This window comes from Toxotes jaculatrix, chromosome 16 (assembly GCF_017976425.1).
Source record: "Toxotes jaculatrix isolate fToxJac2 chromosome 16, fToxJac2.pri, whole genome shotgun sequence".
NCBI lineage: Eukaryota > Metazoa > Chordata > Actinopteri > Toxotidae > Toxotes > Toxotes jaculatrix.
In genome coordinates, this window is record NC_054409.1 from 22,402,273 (window position 1) to 22,417,808 (window position 15,536).

The 15,536-nt window shown below is 41.6% G+C and overlaps 3 protein-coding genes across 9 annotated transcripts in view; 2 read left to right on the forward strand and 1 right to left on the reverse strand.

Moving 5' to 3' along the window:
• Window positions 1-234: 234 nt before the first annotated feature.
• On the reverse strand, window positions 235-6,199 carry sgtb (small glutamine rich tetratricopeptide repeat co-chaperone beta). Of its 2 annotated transcripts, none has more exons than XM_041059087.1 (12): window positions 6,082-6,199; window positions 4,754-4,866; window positions 4,392-4,495; window positions 3,812-3,887; window positions 3,321-3,420; window positions 3,032-3,136; window positions 2,792-2,930; window positions 2,590-2,652; window positions 2,075-2,112; window positions 1,875-1,958; window positions 1,178-1,298; window positions 235-1,066 (listed from the first exon to the last, which is right to left on the reverse strand). In XM_041059087.1, exons 2-11 carry the CDS (start codon window positions 4,851-4,853, stop codon window positions 1,187-1,189), a joined length of 921 nt encoding a protein of 306 aa, XP_040915021.1. In that variant the 5' UTR covers window positions 4,854-4,866; window positions 6,082-6,199; the 3' UTR covers window positions 235-1,066; window positions 1,178-1,186. The 2 variants fall into 2 exon arrangements, with proteins under 2 accessions (XP_040915021.1, XP_040915020.1); XM_041059086.1 differs by having other exon boundaries at window positions 235-1,090.
• On the forward strand, window positions 1,941-12,079 carry nln (neurolysin (metallopeptidase M3 family)). Of its 4 annotated transcripts, none has more exons than XM_041059084.1 (13): window positions 1,941-1,983; window positions 6,824-7,074; window positions 7,357-7,505; window positions 7,998-8,102; window positions 8,319-8,421; window positions 8,497-8,657; window positions 9,222-9,357; window positions 9,811-10,177; window positions 10,297-10,498; window positions 10,588-10,774; window positions 10,893-11,021; window positions 11,279-11,415; window positions 11,507-12,079. In XM_041059084.1, exons 2-13 carry the CDS (start codon window positions 6,846-6,848, stop codon window positions 11,657-11,659), a joined length of 2,058 nt encoding a protein of 685 aa, XP_040915018.1. In that variant the 5' UTR covers window positions 1,941-1,983; window positions 6,824-6,845; the 3' UTR covers window positions 11,660-12,079. The 4 variants fall into 4 exon arrangements, with proteins under 4 accessions (XP_040915018.1, XP_040915016.1, XP_040915015.1 ...); XM_041059082.1 differs by lacking the exon at window positions 1,941-1,983 and adding an exon at window positions 6,231-6,288; XM_041059081.1 differs by lacking the exon at window positions 1,941-1,983 and adding an exon at window positions 6,244-6,396.
• Window positions 12,080-12,543: 464 nt separating this feature from the next.
• Window positions 12,544-15,536, forward strand: part of erbin (erbb2 interacting protein) — a 45,434-nt gene continuing 42,441 nt past the window's right edge. Inside the window, exon 1 of one of the 3 annotated variants that reach the window (XM_041058436.1) lies at window positions 12,544-13,164. The gene's annotated coding sequence lies outside the window, so the exon portion shown is untranslated. The remainder of the gene's footprint in view (window positions 13,165-15,536) is intronic. The other 2 variants (XM_041058435.1, XM_041058434.1) reach the window with 2 other exon arrangements.

A 15,536-nucleotide genomic window follows, 5' to 3' on the forward strand; every position in this document is an offset into this window, starting at 1 on the left:
GTGTCCGCTGTGGTCTTTGTCATGAAATGCTCTGGAAACATAGAGAAGAATATTTCATGAAATGCTATGTTTAGTTTACAGTCATTCTGAAAGAGTTTACTTTGATGTTTGACATATTTAGATCCTGATCTGAGCATTGTCCACTGTTTTAATAATGAATGACATGAAGACAAAAACACAAGCATGAGTGCGAGTAGTTGTTCAATTTCAAGACATTTATTCACATGTTTTAGACCAAACATTGTGCTGCCCTAGCATACCTATTTGTTTCCCTAAAGCATCTGATCTCAAATACCAGATTTAAGAGCATGCAAAATGAACAATCTGAATATGTCTTTACTGGTTAATGAACAATTAAACAGGCTTAAAGTGTGGGGGGAGGGTAGGGCAGTTATTTTTGCTAAAGTGCAATTACAACATAATGCAGGCTGCGAACACTGCTATACAATTCCACAGTTGTCTTAATCAAAAGTTAAGTAGTACTCATTGAAAAGCAGTGATGTGAGTCCCCACATGATCAAGGACTGAATGGTTTTTATCACCCAGTAAACAAGTAAGAGCGTGTTCTGTCTACAAAAATAATATTAAACAAGATGTAAATATAAACAAGGTAAACCTGATGTCCTATGTGTGACGTATGAGAAAAAGCTGAAATGTTCCCTGCGATGCTGTAAAAGTACATTCCTCCCTCACCCTCTATTTATCACGACGAGACAGAAGGATCCCTAACGCATAACATGAAGAGGGCACATTTTCAGCACATTTAAACACGAACTCTGCAGTAAAAGCTCTGAAGAAAGAATTTACTCATGTTCTGTCAATAGGCTGAAAGAATACGTGTTCTTGGCTTTTTTTTTTTATGATTAGGTGTTTACAGTATGTTTTGCCCTAAATGTGTGGGATGCTTCATTTCATGGTCCAGTCTCCAGGCCCTCATCTCTCCACTCCAGAGCCTTTAGTGTTAGTAAAGTGCCTTCGACCCCATCCTTGTCTCTTCATTCCAGCTCTGCCGGGGACTTTAAGAAATGGGTGTAGAGATTGTAATCGCGCCATATGGTTGCCTTTCCTTGGAAAAAAAAAAATCATGAGGCTGTAATAAAAAATAGTTTGTGTTAATGATATAAAAGTATTCAGATTTTACATGCGGTCAGCTCAGGTTTGGTTTTATAAAAAATACCTGAGCAGATCATGAGTGTTCCTCGGCGCTGCCGCTGAACGAGCGGCTCCGGATGTGGTTTCTTAACTGCTCGATCAGCTCTGGGTTCTGCTGCTGGATCTGCTGGGCAAACTGTTGTCCCCTGTCGACAGAGCGATGAGATAACTTTATCTGATAAACTGCTTTCTACCAGAACAATAACTCACAGAAAGCAAGATGAGAAAGAGTTTTTTTAAAGTGCAGTAAATTAACAGAAATTCCCCCCTGTATGAGAGAATGTGGTAAGACATCTCTGATCTTATCTCTTCACACTGCAGACGTTTACAGTACAGATACAAGTTGACCAGAGATAACGTAAAGCTTCTGATGCTGGGTTTCCTGGGATAAAACCTTATCAAAAGAAGCACTGTCTGTCTGTGTCTGTGATGTGAAAATGTCACAATCAATTAAAAGGGTAATTACACACACTATTTCAGTCTGTTTCCACTTAATTATGAAAAATGCTTTTCCCAAATCAAATTTTTCTAAATCTACAGTCGAGCACTTAACCCTATGTAAGACCACAACATGGCGTTTCTTCATGTAGCATCAAGTTTCCAAAATGTACTATTCCTTTAAGGTTTTTCTCTACAGATAACAGTCACACTAACATGTATAACTCATGTAAAACTGTCAAACGTGAGTAATGAGCTTTTGATTTTGAGTAGAGTGTTCTTACGCTTCGATCAAGCTGGAAATGTCTGACAGTCCGCCCACTCCCGCTGCAGGACCCCCGACGGCATTGGACATCATTCCTGACATACTGACCACACAGCGACACAGTGACGGTGAGTCACAGTACATTATGCTCGAATAAACTGAGCTTTGCACTTCACCTTAAAGCTACCCTACAAGCCATCAATTTGTTTTGACACTTACAGCTGTTGTACTTGTTGGTTCTGCATCACACTTGCAGCCTGTGAAAGGGAAATGAAGCCGAGATCTATCGTGTGTCTCCCAAATGTATTAAAAGGACAATTTATTTACGACTACATCGGCAGTTTTGTGAGAAAAACAATCTATGATTTGTTGCTCTGGGCCCCTGAATGGACCCGAGCAGCCATCTGATTTAGTTGTGTCTTGTCATTGTTGCAGCCATAAAACTCTGGCACACGTGTAAAAGCACTCTTGGCCTGGCAGACGTTCCCGTGTGTCATCGCTTAACAAATCAGGCCCACACAAGGTGCTTTCCACTATACAATAACTCTGGCTGCTTAACGGGCTAACTGCCACTCAGGGGACTAATTAGGGAAAAAAAAAAAATCTGGCCGAACCTTGCCATAGACAAAACAAGCGAACGACACTTGTCTTCAGGACAAATGGTAAGTTTCCTGGACAGCTGATAACCTCAGGCTTTTTATGTACAGTGCTCATATTACGAGCCATGCTCTTACCATGCTAATGAAGGCGGGGTTGTTGATTAAACTAGCCATGTCAAATCCCAATCCAGCAGCTATCTGTGGCACACATTCATAGACAGAAAAATGGCAAAACAATCAGATAGAAAATACAGTATACGTGCGCTTTAATGGGATGTAGATTATGCTACATAACAAAATATGGGCTATGAGGAAAATCCAGCTTGTTTTTACTCACTGGGCTGGTTGCTTCTTTTTGTTTCTGCTCTGCAATCTTCAGGTTGGATTTGTAGGTATCATTCTCAGGGTCTAAAACCAAAGCTTTCTTAAAGTAGGAAATTGCCTCTGGGTACTTGTTCATGGCTGCCAAAGCCAACCTGGAGCCACAGAGGAGAGGGACAGACATTATTTTATGGAGCAGACTCCACAGAACAGCTCAATAAAAACTTGCTTTAATGGTAAATAACATTTTGCTCACCCCATCCGTCCATAAGCTTTACTGTAGTTAGGATCAATCCCAATGGCTCTCTCGCAATCACCAGTTGCCTCTGTATAATTTCCCAGTTTACTGTGAGCTGCGGCCCTGCAACGTGTTAGACTCAGACCTTTATCACTGGCTTATTTAATTATGCTCAGATGCATAGTGTGTATCTGTCTGTCTGCTCCTTGTCTACTGTCGGCAGTTGTATAAAAATCTGTGAAGCACAATACTTAGACAAAGTCAGGTGCAAAACAGTGACAGGGTGAAATCATGTTGTTTTAATTACCTATTGCAGTAGTACACAGCGTTTCTCAGGTCCAGATCAATGGCCTTTGTGTAGCACTCCACTGCACATCTGTAGTTCTCCTCCTTCATGTGATTGTTCCCTAAAAAAATAAAATACTGGATTGTTCACAGAGTTCAAATAGAATGACAGTGCTTACAACACCAGCTTGTAACCACAGTATATAAGAAGTGGTCATTAGCTGTTTGGGCCATAAAACATCACATAGAGAAAATGAACATGCACAATGCCTTTCTGATCTTTCTAAACACAGCATCTACATGTAACTGTGGAAGCATACTTTTACTTGTGGGTTAATCAAGGCAGTGTATCATCTTACAAATATAGTTAACTAGAACACATTTGAGGCACATTTAGTGCTGCATGGATCAACTGTCCCTTCTCTGTTCCCTACACACTCAAGTGCACACAAACCCAGTAGATATCAGAAGAACAATATAATTTTTCTGCTATGACAAATGTCTTAACATTACCTTCATTCTTAAGTTGCTCTGCTCGCTCAATGTCTTCAGGAGGTGGGGAGGTCTCTGGTATGGTTAGGTTGTCATTCTAAGCAAACGCAAAACAGAGGGATCACTGGTTTGCAGGAAAAGCACAGATGTGGCTAATAACATTAACAATGGCTCTGTTCCATTTAGGTGCATCAGTGAGAAAAAAAAAACACTGGTAATATTATTTTCCCCTCTGTTAGTCGAGTCAGAATTCATAATGGATCAGGACTGGGATCATTCTAGACTCTAGACTAAAACAGGGATCAAACAGGGATCAGTCAAATGTTCATGAGTGATCTGGTGCTTCTTGTTTTATGCCATTTTTTATGTATTTAGGGCCCGAGCACCGAGTGGTGCGAAGGCCCTATTGTTTCTCATTGAGTTTTGTGCCTTGTGCTTTGTGTTTACTGCTGCTCCATATACATTTTACTGCTGAGCTTTATGCATTGTAAAGGTGCACTGCAGGGCTCATGCTCTATACTCGTCCCCATACAAATAAATATAAAAGAAGCACTTCCTTCCTGTGTTGAAGCAGTGGTCCCATGTACTGTGCAGTACCCACCTTGAGCAGGGAATTGAGGAATATCTCTGTCAGAGGCTGTGGCACAGCGAGATGGCAGTCACTGGAGCTGATCTTGAAGGTGGTCTCTAAACACTGTATCGCAACTGTTAGAGGAGGATCAGTGAAATATGACAGGGTCACTCTAATGGGATCAACTGTACTAAACAAATGGCCTTAGCGTTAACAGTATTATGATGGTGAGTCAGAATTTGGCTGCACATTCAGAATGAGAAATATAAATTGTCCTGTCCGTCTTTCATATTATACAAGTAATTTCATATTTGAAATGAACACGACATGAGCTGTGTCCTATATCTGTAAAGTTGCTTTCCAAAGTAAAAGCGCATGGTGAGTCGACCTACCTTCGAGGCTCTCCTGCTCATCCGAATTCAAAGCACCGCAATGTGTTTGATCTCGTAGGAACTGCACAATAGAGAATGCCAAGCGTTTCTCCACTGCCATTTTTACCTAGAAACTGTTGGGCACAGGAATTTGTTTGCTGTGAAACACCCACACATTAGTGACTATATTATTAATTCGCTGGGTGACACTTTATAATAAGGATACAAAGCACATGCTTAAGTAACACATGACGCATGATGATTTAATGCATGAATTAATGCTGGATTTTATATGAGTTGCTCATTAGAAATAATCAGGTCACTGTGAGTTATTGTGATTAGTTAACACAGATCAACACCTAGATATTGCTGCATGACTCTTCACTCACAGGGCCCAGAAGTCCCAGATTTCAATTGATTGTTGGCACTTTAATTAATTGACAAGGAATGTGAACCACTAATGTACCAATGCAATTTTGCGTAGAGGGGCCCTGTGCTCACATGGTACAGTTAATCAAATTACTGCAGTAGGGGCCCAATGGTAAATTTTGGCCCTGGGCCTCCGAACAGGTTAATCCATCCGTGTTATTATCATATCACAAACACACAACAACTACTAGAAATAATGCTGGCGGTGCGTTTGGCTCTTGTTTCCAAGATAATTCACAGGAGGATGAATTATTGCTTATAAAAAAAAAACAGCCTTCCTCTAAAAGGCAGACTACTGTTGTATTTTGTTGTTGTTGTGTTTTGTCTCCTTTCAGACGTCTGACCAAAGCAGCTCCACGGAGCAGGGGTTTAAAAAAAACAACAACAACATATTTACTGTAATTTAACTCTGTGGAGAAAACACAAACACGGCCTCATATTTCCATCACGTGCTGAAACCATGGGTTGTTATGTTCATGTGGGTCCGGCTGGCACAGCTACTCCTCCCTCAGTGTGTGTTGACACACGTAAATGCAGTGATGCAGAAGCTGTGATGTAATACCATAATGTGAGTCGAGAGGTGTTTTTATTCATTATTTATTCTTTATATCTAAACAGACATTAATGACAGTGCATTCAGGATAATCCGACCAGTGCCACTGGCTGAATTAGCCGGGTGTCGTTTCTAAAAGCCTGTCTTTAGCAGCCGTCTGCTCAGTGAGGCTCGCCTGTGCAGCTTGTGTGATGCTGGCCCGAAACAATCACAATCCTCTGACAACGAGGCGACAAAAGCAAAACAACGCGAGGAGGGGAGACCCCGGGGTCAGCCGCGGATCCCTGTAAGACCTATGTTAGCCAATTTATTAATAACATCGTGTGAAAGGATGCTACTCGGCGTCCCCCCCTCCCCGCCCACCTACCTGAGCTCCTCCAGCTGTCTGCTGCTACCGCGTCATGGGGACTTGTGTCGGACTGACAGCATCCTCCTCCTCCTCCTCTTCCCCGACGCATGCGCGCTGATAGCGGAAATAAGAGGCATTTTGCACACGCGAGACAGAGAGAGAGAGAGAGAGAGAGAAAGAAGGAGAGGGAGACAGCTGCTGCTTGAGAGACTGAGCTACAGTACAGTAAGAGGAAGAAGAAAGTGTGTGTTTTGTTTTTGTTTTGCATGGAAAAGCGCATGACAGCGCTGGCATGTGTGTCCTGAGAGTTGCAGTCAGCCGAGCGCTTTGCAGGTAGGATCCAATGTAAACAGCTGCTGTGTTTGTTTCACAGGCAGATGCGACAGAGGAGTGTTGCATTGAACTGTGTGTTTTATTTACACTTAAACCTGTAAATCACGAAAATGATATTTAAAGTGATACTCGAAGAATAACGGAGCTGGTTGTGGGTTTTGGCCACAGCCTGCCTCTCAAATTATTCCACGCATTTACGATCTTGTTTTGAATGGCCTCCGCTGCCGTGACTTGAAACTCTACACTGAGAAAAGGTCACCGCTTAGCGTGGGGAAAAAATTCTAAGCACCTTTCAAGCGTGACCTTGGAGAATTTATAGCCTTGTGTTCGTGCCACCTGTTGTGTTCAGTTGCTCCGTTTTCATAGGAAATCTAAGACATTTTTAAATTAAAATTTTAAAGGAAACTGATTTTTTTTTCCCCCACAGCGTGTCTAAACCTCTCTTCAGGATGACCATCCAGAACGGGTCTGTGATATCTGCCAGAGACTGCTCTCAGGCAGGGAATAAGAGAAACACACTGAGATGGGACCTGTCTCCAGACGAGATGAGGACCATGACAGACAGCTTAATTAACAGAGTCAAGAAGATCTATGATGACATTGGATCTATAAACTTAGAAAATGTCTCAGTTGAAAACACCCTGAAAGCTTTGGCTGATGCCAAACTGGAGTATGCATGTAAGTTTTTAAAGGATAAGTCTGGTAATATTCTGTACTTTTCTAATTGTTATCAAATCGTGTGAAAGGGCCAAAGCTAATGAGTTAATGCTACTAATAAATGATGTCTCTGTATCTATGTGGTCATGGTCACCATATTGTCTCTGGTGGACTGGTGACTATAGTTTATTTTGAGCCAATCCTTCATCTCTTCTTGGTGCTTTTGGTCTTTGTTTTCTATGTTGTGCAGGGTGTGCACAGTCAATATTCACAGCGTCCTCTGTGTTTATTCTGTTCCCTCAGCATCACGCCATGTCCTTGATTTCCCCCAGTATGTCTGTCCTTCTAAGGAGGTCCGGTCAGCGAGCACAGAGGCAGACAAAAAACTGTCTGAGTTTGATGTGGAGATAAGTATGAGGGTGGACGTGTTCGAACGGATTACTGCCTTACAGGTACGCCTCGTGTCATGTCCACTTGAATAGACATCATTTGCAACATGAGGACGTTTGATATCAAAGCTGTCCTTTAATCAGGCCACTAGTCCAACGAATGAGGTGTTAAACTTATCTTAACTATAAAAGATATGGATTTGAAGCTAATTAACTCTAATGTGTGAAGATTTGATGCATTTATCACGTTAGCTATGCCAGTGATAGATTATTTTCACATTTTATGTGAGCCAGAGGGCACGAAGGCAAGGGCTGAGGTGTTTTATATTAAGATTAATGACACTGCCCTCATTTAACCCCCATCACTGGTTCTTTTTTAGCCTTGGAAAGAAATTTAATCTGATCTAATCAGTGGTAGCCAGTGCCATGTGTTATTCCATGCAGGACTGTCTGGCTGACATAAGGCATAAATAGGTAAATAAATTTAGAAAACAATTCACTTAATTCTGCCGATATGAAAAAGAGTGTTTGTCTTATGTTATTATGTTTTGACAGAAAAAGCTCCAAGACAACATTTCACCTGAAGAGAAGAGATTCTTAGACAGACTTGTTACATTAGGCAAGCGGAGAGGATTGCACCTGTCTAAAGATATACAAGAGGTAACGCAATATATGAGCTGTCTACTAAAACTACAGTCACTTAGTTTTGACCACATAGATTGCAGGTATATCACAATTGAGAAGTTTGATTCTAGATATTAGATAAAATAAACATGTCTGTTTTTGTCCGTGTTTCATCTTGGAGAAAATGGTGGCAGGTGTCAAATGTAATTTGCCTGACTTGACTTTCTTTCTGTGTTTCTTTTCTCTTTCAAGGAAATAAAAGGAATTTCCAAGCTGATTAGTGAACTCTCCATAGAGTTTAACAAGAATCTGAATGAGGACAATTCATTTCTCGTTTTTTCTGAGCATGAATTGGGTAAGCTGATGTGCCGTCTGGTATCGTGAATATTCTTTGACTATTTTCACTCATGGTGTGTCCTCTTCTGTTAAGGTGGGCTAGCTGATAGTTATCTGAATGGACTGGACAAGACAACAGATGGGCGGTATAAAGTGACACTTGAATATCCCCATTACTACCCCCTGATGAAGCGGTGTCACAATCCTGAGACCAGGAGAAAGATGGAAACAGCTTTTCACAGCAGGTGTAAAGAGGTAACTAGAGTCTGATAATGAATCTGTGTATCCTACACTTTCCTGACTACAGCAACCCGTGTGTGTTGTGCATATCCATCAACTACATTGCAGCAATTGATGTATATGCACTTGCAGCCTTACTTAAAGCTATAATCCTTAAGATTTTCACACAGTCAAACCCCATTTTTGATTTTATGTATGGCCATCATTTATTACCTCCTTGTATATTAGTTTTCATTATTAGAATCTGCCCTTCCCGTGCAGGGTTCAAATTAAGAGCCTTCAGTCATATTATTTGTAAATTTGTCTCAGTGATAACAACCTACTGTTCACTCTCCTATAGTTGAATCAGACCTTAATTTAATTACTGCAAATGGAAAGAGGACTTCTCCCGCTGCTGCTAGTTAAAAGTGTTCAACTGACAAAACACATGGTGGCTTTTATTGTGAAGCAGTCACAGGAAATGTAATGAATTACAGGATTACAACTTTAATCAGCCTGAGTATATGTATTCTAAAATGTACTCACTGTAAACATTAGCTGATCTGCATATCTTATTCTACAGCCTCTCTTTTTTTCCAGGTAAACACAGAGATCCTTGAACAGTTGATACAGCTGAGGGCAAAGGTCGCAGACTTACTTGGTTACAGCAGCCACGCAAACTATGTCCTGGAAATTAACATGGCCAAGAATGCAAGCAATGTGTCTGACTTTCTAGGTATGAACGCTTTGACATCTCAGGCACATCCAAACGTTCTGCGTCATTTAAGATGAAGCCTCATGCCATCTGATACCTGTCGTGCAGTAGAAAAATAAACTTTACTGAACAGATGATGGCGAGAGTAGATTCAAATCAAGACTCAACTAGAAGAGAGAAATGTGACACCCCTGCCTGTTTGCATGTAATGTAGTGTATGATGTGCTACATGCCTGTTGTATATAACGTGACATTCAGTAATTTACGGCTCATGACAGCAGGTGGCACATGGTCATGTACTAGAAAGTGGAAGGGGTTAAATGTGTGTGGTCAGTTTCGTGTTATTACAGAGCTGAACTGTGAAAGGGTCAAGATTATAAGATAAGACATCTAGAAACAAAACACAGAGGTGACATGATGAGGTTATGATACTACACATATTGAACTGTGTTCTTGGTTTTTCCCACTTCACAGAGAAATTCTATGAAACACTGAAGCCCGTTGGAATCAAGGAGAGGAAATATATTCTTGCACTAAAAAAGAGGGAGTGCTTGATGAAGGGCTACCAGTTTGATGGACAGATCAACGCCTGGGACTTGCCCTACTACATGAATCAAGTGGAGCAGTGCAAGTTTGCTGTGAACAAGGACAAACTGATTGAGTATTTCCCGCTCGATGTGGTGACAGAAGGACTGTTTGGTATTTACCAGGAGCTGCTGGGTCTCACATTCACAGAGGTGGAACATGCTCACACGTGGCATGAAAATGTCAAACTTTATTCAGTTCACGACACTGACTCAGGAGAGGAGATTGGCCAGTTCTACCTGGACTTGCATCCAAGGTAGAGAATGTGTCACTTGTACAGACAAGAAATCGTCCTCATTAGTGTACGCATCATCACAGAAAACCAAAAATAAGAATAATTATAATAAGATTGATTACAACCTTATCTTTCACCAGGGAGGGAAAGTACGGCCATGCAGCCTGCTTTGGGCTCCAGCCTGGCTGCAGAGGACCTGATGGAAAACGCAGGCTTCCAGTGGCGGCTATGGTGGCCAACTTTACCAAACCCAGAAAAGGCTTGCCCGCTCTCCTCCAGCACCATGAAGTGGAGACTTATTTCCACGAGTTTGGTCATGTGATGCACGAACTCTGCTCTAAGGTAGACCACTGTAAATATATCAACAGCAGCTCCATTATCGTACTCTAATTACAATGAGAGAGCCTGAACATTTCCTCTTTGTGTATCAGACCACTTTTTCAGAATTCAGTGGAACCCTGGTGGAGACGGACTTTGTGGAGGTGCCCTCGCAAATGCTTGAGAACTGGGTTTGGGAGAAGGAGCCTCTTAAAAGAATGTCTCGCCACTACAAGGATGGCAGCTCAATCCCAGAGAATCTGCTTGACAAACTGATTGCATCCAGAGTAGCCAACACTGGTCAGACGCTTGAATTTTCACAAAACAAAATCATCAAACTCTCCAACATCTTTACCTGAATCTAATTTCTCTTGGTGTGTTGACTCGTACTCACAATGACGATGTTCATCCCCTTCAGGTCTGATGAACCTGCGTCAGGTAGTCCTCAGTAAAGTGGACCAGTCGCTTCACACCAGCCCCCGTGCAGATACAGCCGAGGTGTTTGCAAAGCACTACCAGGACATCCTGGGTGTTCCTGCTACACCAGGTCAGTTCTAACATTAGCATCAGTAGCATGGCAAGGCAAATGTTGGCCAGAGAATTACATGCATGAAGATTTCTATTGTCTCTTACGGGAATGGGTAAATACCTAGATTGTTAAAATACAATAAGTAACCCACTGTGGGCAAGCAAAGTTTGTGTTTCATTTCCCGCATGAGACACAGACCTTTCTTTTTGGAACTTAGGTTAATGACTTGTAACAAAGGCCATTTTAATGTGATGACAATGATGTGTTCTCTGCAGGCACCAATATGACTGCCAGTTTCAGCCACTTGGCTGGAGGGTATGATGGCCTGTACTACAGCTATCTGTGGAGTGAAGTCTACTCCATGGACATTTTTTTCAGTTGTTTTAAAAAGGAAGGCATCATGAATCCAAAGGTTGGTCTGATAGATTACCTTTGTACATTTGATTGTAATTATTCTTCTCATTCTAGCGGAAAATCATCAGTACATCTGTGCCTTTACACAGGTTGGAAAGGAGTACAGGAGGGTGATTCTGGAAGCTGGTGGCTCTGTGGATGGATTGGACATGCTGGAAACCTTCCTTGGACGTGCACCGTGCCAGGATGCCTTCTTTCAATGCAAGGGACTGATTAAGTCACCGGAAGCACAAACACTGTGATTTGATCTAAGCTTTAAGAGTCACTTCATGAAACCAGGGTATATTTCCAGTTATCTGAATGCAGGTCCATATCAGTGGAATAATGTTTCTAGTTGCAGTTGCTCTAATGTGAGGATTAGCTTCTTTTCTCAGTTTTATAATATTTGTAAACTAACTACATTTTCTTAGAATATAATATCTTTAGGTTTTGGACTGTTGGTAGGACAAAACAAGACATTTAAATATGTGACTTGGTCTCTGACACTGTATTGACCATTTAATCAATTTTGAATTTATTAGCCCAAAAAATAATCATTAAATTAATTGATAATGAAAAGAATTGTCAGTTCGTCACGCCTCTCTTGTAAAAAAAAAAAAAAAAGATTAGGAAAATGTGTTCGTTGCCATAAGAAGGGGGAGTTGCATTATTTTGAGGACCTTTGAGGATTTAAAGCTCACCTGAAAAGGGAGAAAGTTAGGTCGACACCAGGGGGCGCCTCAGGATAGCGAAGGACTGTTGATGAGTTTAACATGGTAAAGAAAAATAAATTTAACCATTGGTATAACCCTTTTCTTTATTTAAATAAAACAGTAAATCTTTCCTGCACTTTTACTGCCACTAATGGTCAGACTGCTGTCCACTGTCCTTACATCTTTATGGACGCATGTAGATTGATTGAATAAAAAATGTTTTGTCTGGTCCACACGTTCATCTGTTTATAGTCCGTGTAAACAAACACATATCCTGGATCTAAAAAAACACATAATGTCGCCGAGCCAGAGGACTGGGGCAGATAGGGGGGGGTGACTGAAAGTGTCTGGGTGAGATAGCGAAAGCATCATCACGGGGGCTCGGTGTAGCCCGAGAGGCGACTTCTGGTGGACAGGCTGCTCCTCCTACATGTAGGCGCAGAGGTCGCAGAGAAGAAGCCCATCGCTTCATGTTCTTTCACAGCCTGAATGTAGCTTAACTCGACTCGGCCAAAGCTGCTGGCTTGTTTTTTTTTCTGCAAATGATTAAACGAAAGGAAATTATGAGTGAAAACATCTGGGTGCGGCACACTTTAGAAGAAAAGGCTTCGCTCTGTCGGAGGTCGTACGCGTTTTTGCCTTTTGTATTTCCTTGCTGAATGTCGTGGACATTTTGGATTTTTTTTTTTTAATGCTCCGTGCCAGTAAGTCTTACGAAGTAAGGACCGCTTTGCTCTTGTCTTCGCCCTCGGTCGGTGTGTTTGAGTAACATCTGGAAGGCGAATACTTTTAAGACTGAAAACAACCGGGAACGACAACGTTAAGTAACTTGAGGACGGCTCGCTGGGGAGACTGTGACTGGGCCAGCCCCGAGTTTCTCTTTAAGTGGGCAACATTAGCTAGCTGCTAACACTAGCAAAACCCCACTGAACTACCACCAGGAAAAAATCTCCAAAGCTAGCTAATGTCTTATTCTCGTAATATTTTTTTGATAGTAGCTCCTTGCACATAACCTGGACATCATCACATGAGACACTGACTCTACATTAACTCAGGTAAGTCTCTTTGTTTGTGCAAGTTTCTGCTTCTGTCTGTTGGGGCCCCATACAACATGCTAACGTTACTGCTAGCTGCGGGCGCAGCGTTGAGGTCCCATTCTGGTCCTGTCTGAGTCTTAGGTTAATTCAGCCAGTTTTTTACAGTGAAATTATAATATTACAGACTCACACGGACGCTGCCAGCTCAGTAGCGGTTGTGACCGTATTTGTGTTCTAATACAATAGTGGATTTTTGACGATAAGTAGACATTTAACAGGCGGTGTGCCTGTGTTTTCGGCAGGGTTCACACCAGCAGCTGTACATGGCTGCATATTTTCAGTGTTGCTCGACTGGCTCTTGTCTGATTGAAATCAGCAGGGCCATCCAATAAATCGCATTCTAATACATTTACAGGTATAAATCAATAACCGGCACACAGTCTAGTGCTGTTTCCGATATTATTTAACGTAACAGCTGCAGTGCAACAGCAGCAGCAGCCGCAGCCACATCTTTTGTTGCGGAGCACCTTCGGCGCCTCGACGGACGAGGGATTAGTGTGGTGTACACTCAACATATCGGCGTTTTCATTTTCTCACCACTTCACTAATCAGATTACTATCCCCACTTAACTCCAGTGTAATTTAATCCTGTTAAAATGTGAGAGAGACGCGGAGCTAATCTCTGGGTTTGATTTTAGGAAATTTAACAGGTCCATCCATGCCCTTCGACTTGTGTTTTTTGTTTTTATTTTTTTGGGTTAGTGGGGAAAAGCTGTCATGAGGAGCGGCCAAGAGAAATGTCAGGAAGCCATGAAGCAAACAACGTTCAGGTGAACAGAGCAGAATAGCAGAAAGTCTGTGGTAGGGTTTTTTTTTTTTTTTTGTGAGCTACCTGAATTACATCCGCGAATGCTCTGTGGTTGTGGCACACTAATGACAACCTGACATTATGTTTGCAATGCAGATCTTCTTCTTCTCAACTGCATAGCTATCAATCCATAAACTAAACCCATACAGCTTTTAAACTGAGTTAGACACATACGCATCTCTGTAGATTTTCTGGTATTGCTATACAATCCAATATAAACCGAGCTGAACCAACCCTTGAAATCGACAGGATGCACCGCTCTATGATGTCAAAGAGAGAATATACTGTGGTATGTTAAGATACGAACACTGCAGGTCCTTATAGGGAAGGCAGGTGAATGTCCTCCAGCCTGTTTGTTGAAACACGGAAAAGGCTTCTGCTGCTTCACAACTCAAACCTTCAATTTTATTGCTGGCATTGTCCTGTAGTGATTACTGATTAGCCTTCAAAGCCATCCTTGCTGTAATAAGAGTAATAGTAATGTAAACAAAGACTAGGAGCTGTCAGCTGCCACTTGTCATTGTAGGTCCATTATCTAAGAACTGGTAGCCAGCTGTTTGCTGATTATTAGCCAGGGATTCATGATAATATTGACTGGTGGTATGCATTTCAGCGTGTCCAGAGTTTGGTGTAATTTCCTCAAACTGTATGCATACTCTGTTTTATTATTCTTGTGACCACAATCCTGTGCATGTTTTTTTTAATCGTTCATCTGATTTAAAAGCAAATATTGTTATGTAAGGTTGATCTTCAGTATATGCTCTGCATAGATCACAGAAACAATGCAGTCTTACTACAGTGGTGTGTTTTCACACAGGTGTTAAAATCCTGTGTTGGTGAACACTGAATTTATCAAATTCCACATGTGATCATTTACAACAGACCTTATCTAGAATCAAAGATAAAGCTCCCTCCAACAAAGGCCCTTTACTGTACTGTTCTTTTCTCACACTAGTGCCAAAGTAGTGCTGTTACAGATACACTCGCCCAGCAGTTTGTTGTGCCACTTGGAGACAGAAAGAAAGCAAAGACTTGACAATAGCCTTTTACAAATCCAGCAAAGCCATGTTTCCTTATCTTCCTTATCTTCATACACCAAAAAAACCTACTCTAGTTGCATAATGGTTAATCCAAAGTCAATAATACTCTGCTTGTGAATTTTTCCCATATCTCTATATCATAGTTTAGGTTGCACAAATAGAACTCTTGAAGGATTAGACTTAGGCCACCCAGGTGACCTGTGGGAACGGGTCACAGCGAGTGATCATCCTGAACTGTAAATTCAGTCGAGGAGAGAAAAACGGATTGATTTCATAAGAGGGCCAGAAAGGTGGAATTTCTTCTTTTTTTATGGGTTGGCCGTTTTGTCCATGTCCAGTGTTGGTGCTGAACCATTGCTTAACAGTTGTTCTAGCTATGCTAGCTATGCTAGAACAACTTGTAAACAAGGAAATCGTTGACGTAGACCAAAGAACACAGGGTAAATGACGTGACAGTGCTTGTGATGATGTGTTGCAATCGT

What these genes read in the sequence shown, in the direction of transcription:
- nln (XM_041059081.1), top strand. Translation starts at nt 6,356, where the DNA reads ATGTGTGTCCTGAGAGTTGCAGTCAGCCGAGCGCTTTGCAG. An exon ending in TACCTGGACTTGCATCCAAG is followed by an intron (nt 10,178 to 10,296) that starts GTAGAGAATGTG and finishes ATCTTTCACCAG; the next exon opens with GGAGGGAAAGTACGGCCATG. An exon ending in GGGTGTTCCTGCTACACCAG is followed by an intron (nt 11,022 to 11,278) that starts GTCAGTTCTAAC and finishes TGTTCTCTGCAG; the next exon opens with GCACCAATATGACTGCCAGT.
- sgtb (XM_041059087.1), bottom strand. Translation starts at nt 4,853, where the DNA reads ATGGCAGTGGAGAAACGCTTGGCATTCTCTATTGTGCAGTTCCTACGA. An exon ending in AGAGCAACTTAAGAATGAAG is followed by an intron (nt 3,421 to 3,811) that starts GTAATGTTAAGA and finishes TTATTTTTTTAG; the next exon opens with GGAACAATCACATGAAGGAG. An exon ending in ACCCCGCCTTCATTAGCATG is followed by an intron (nt 2,113 to 2,589) that starts GTAAGAGCATGG and finishes TCCCTTTCACAG; the next exon opens with GCTGCAAGTGTGATGCAGAA.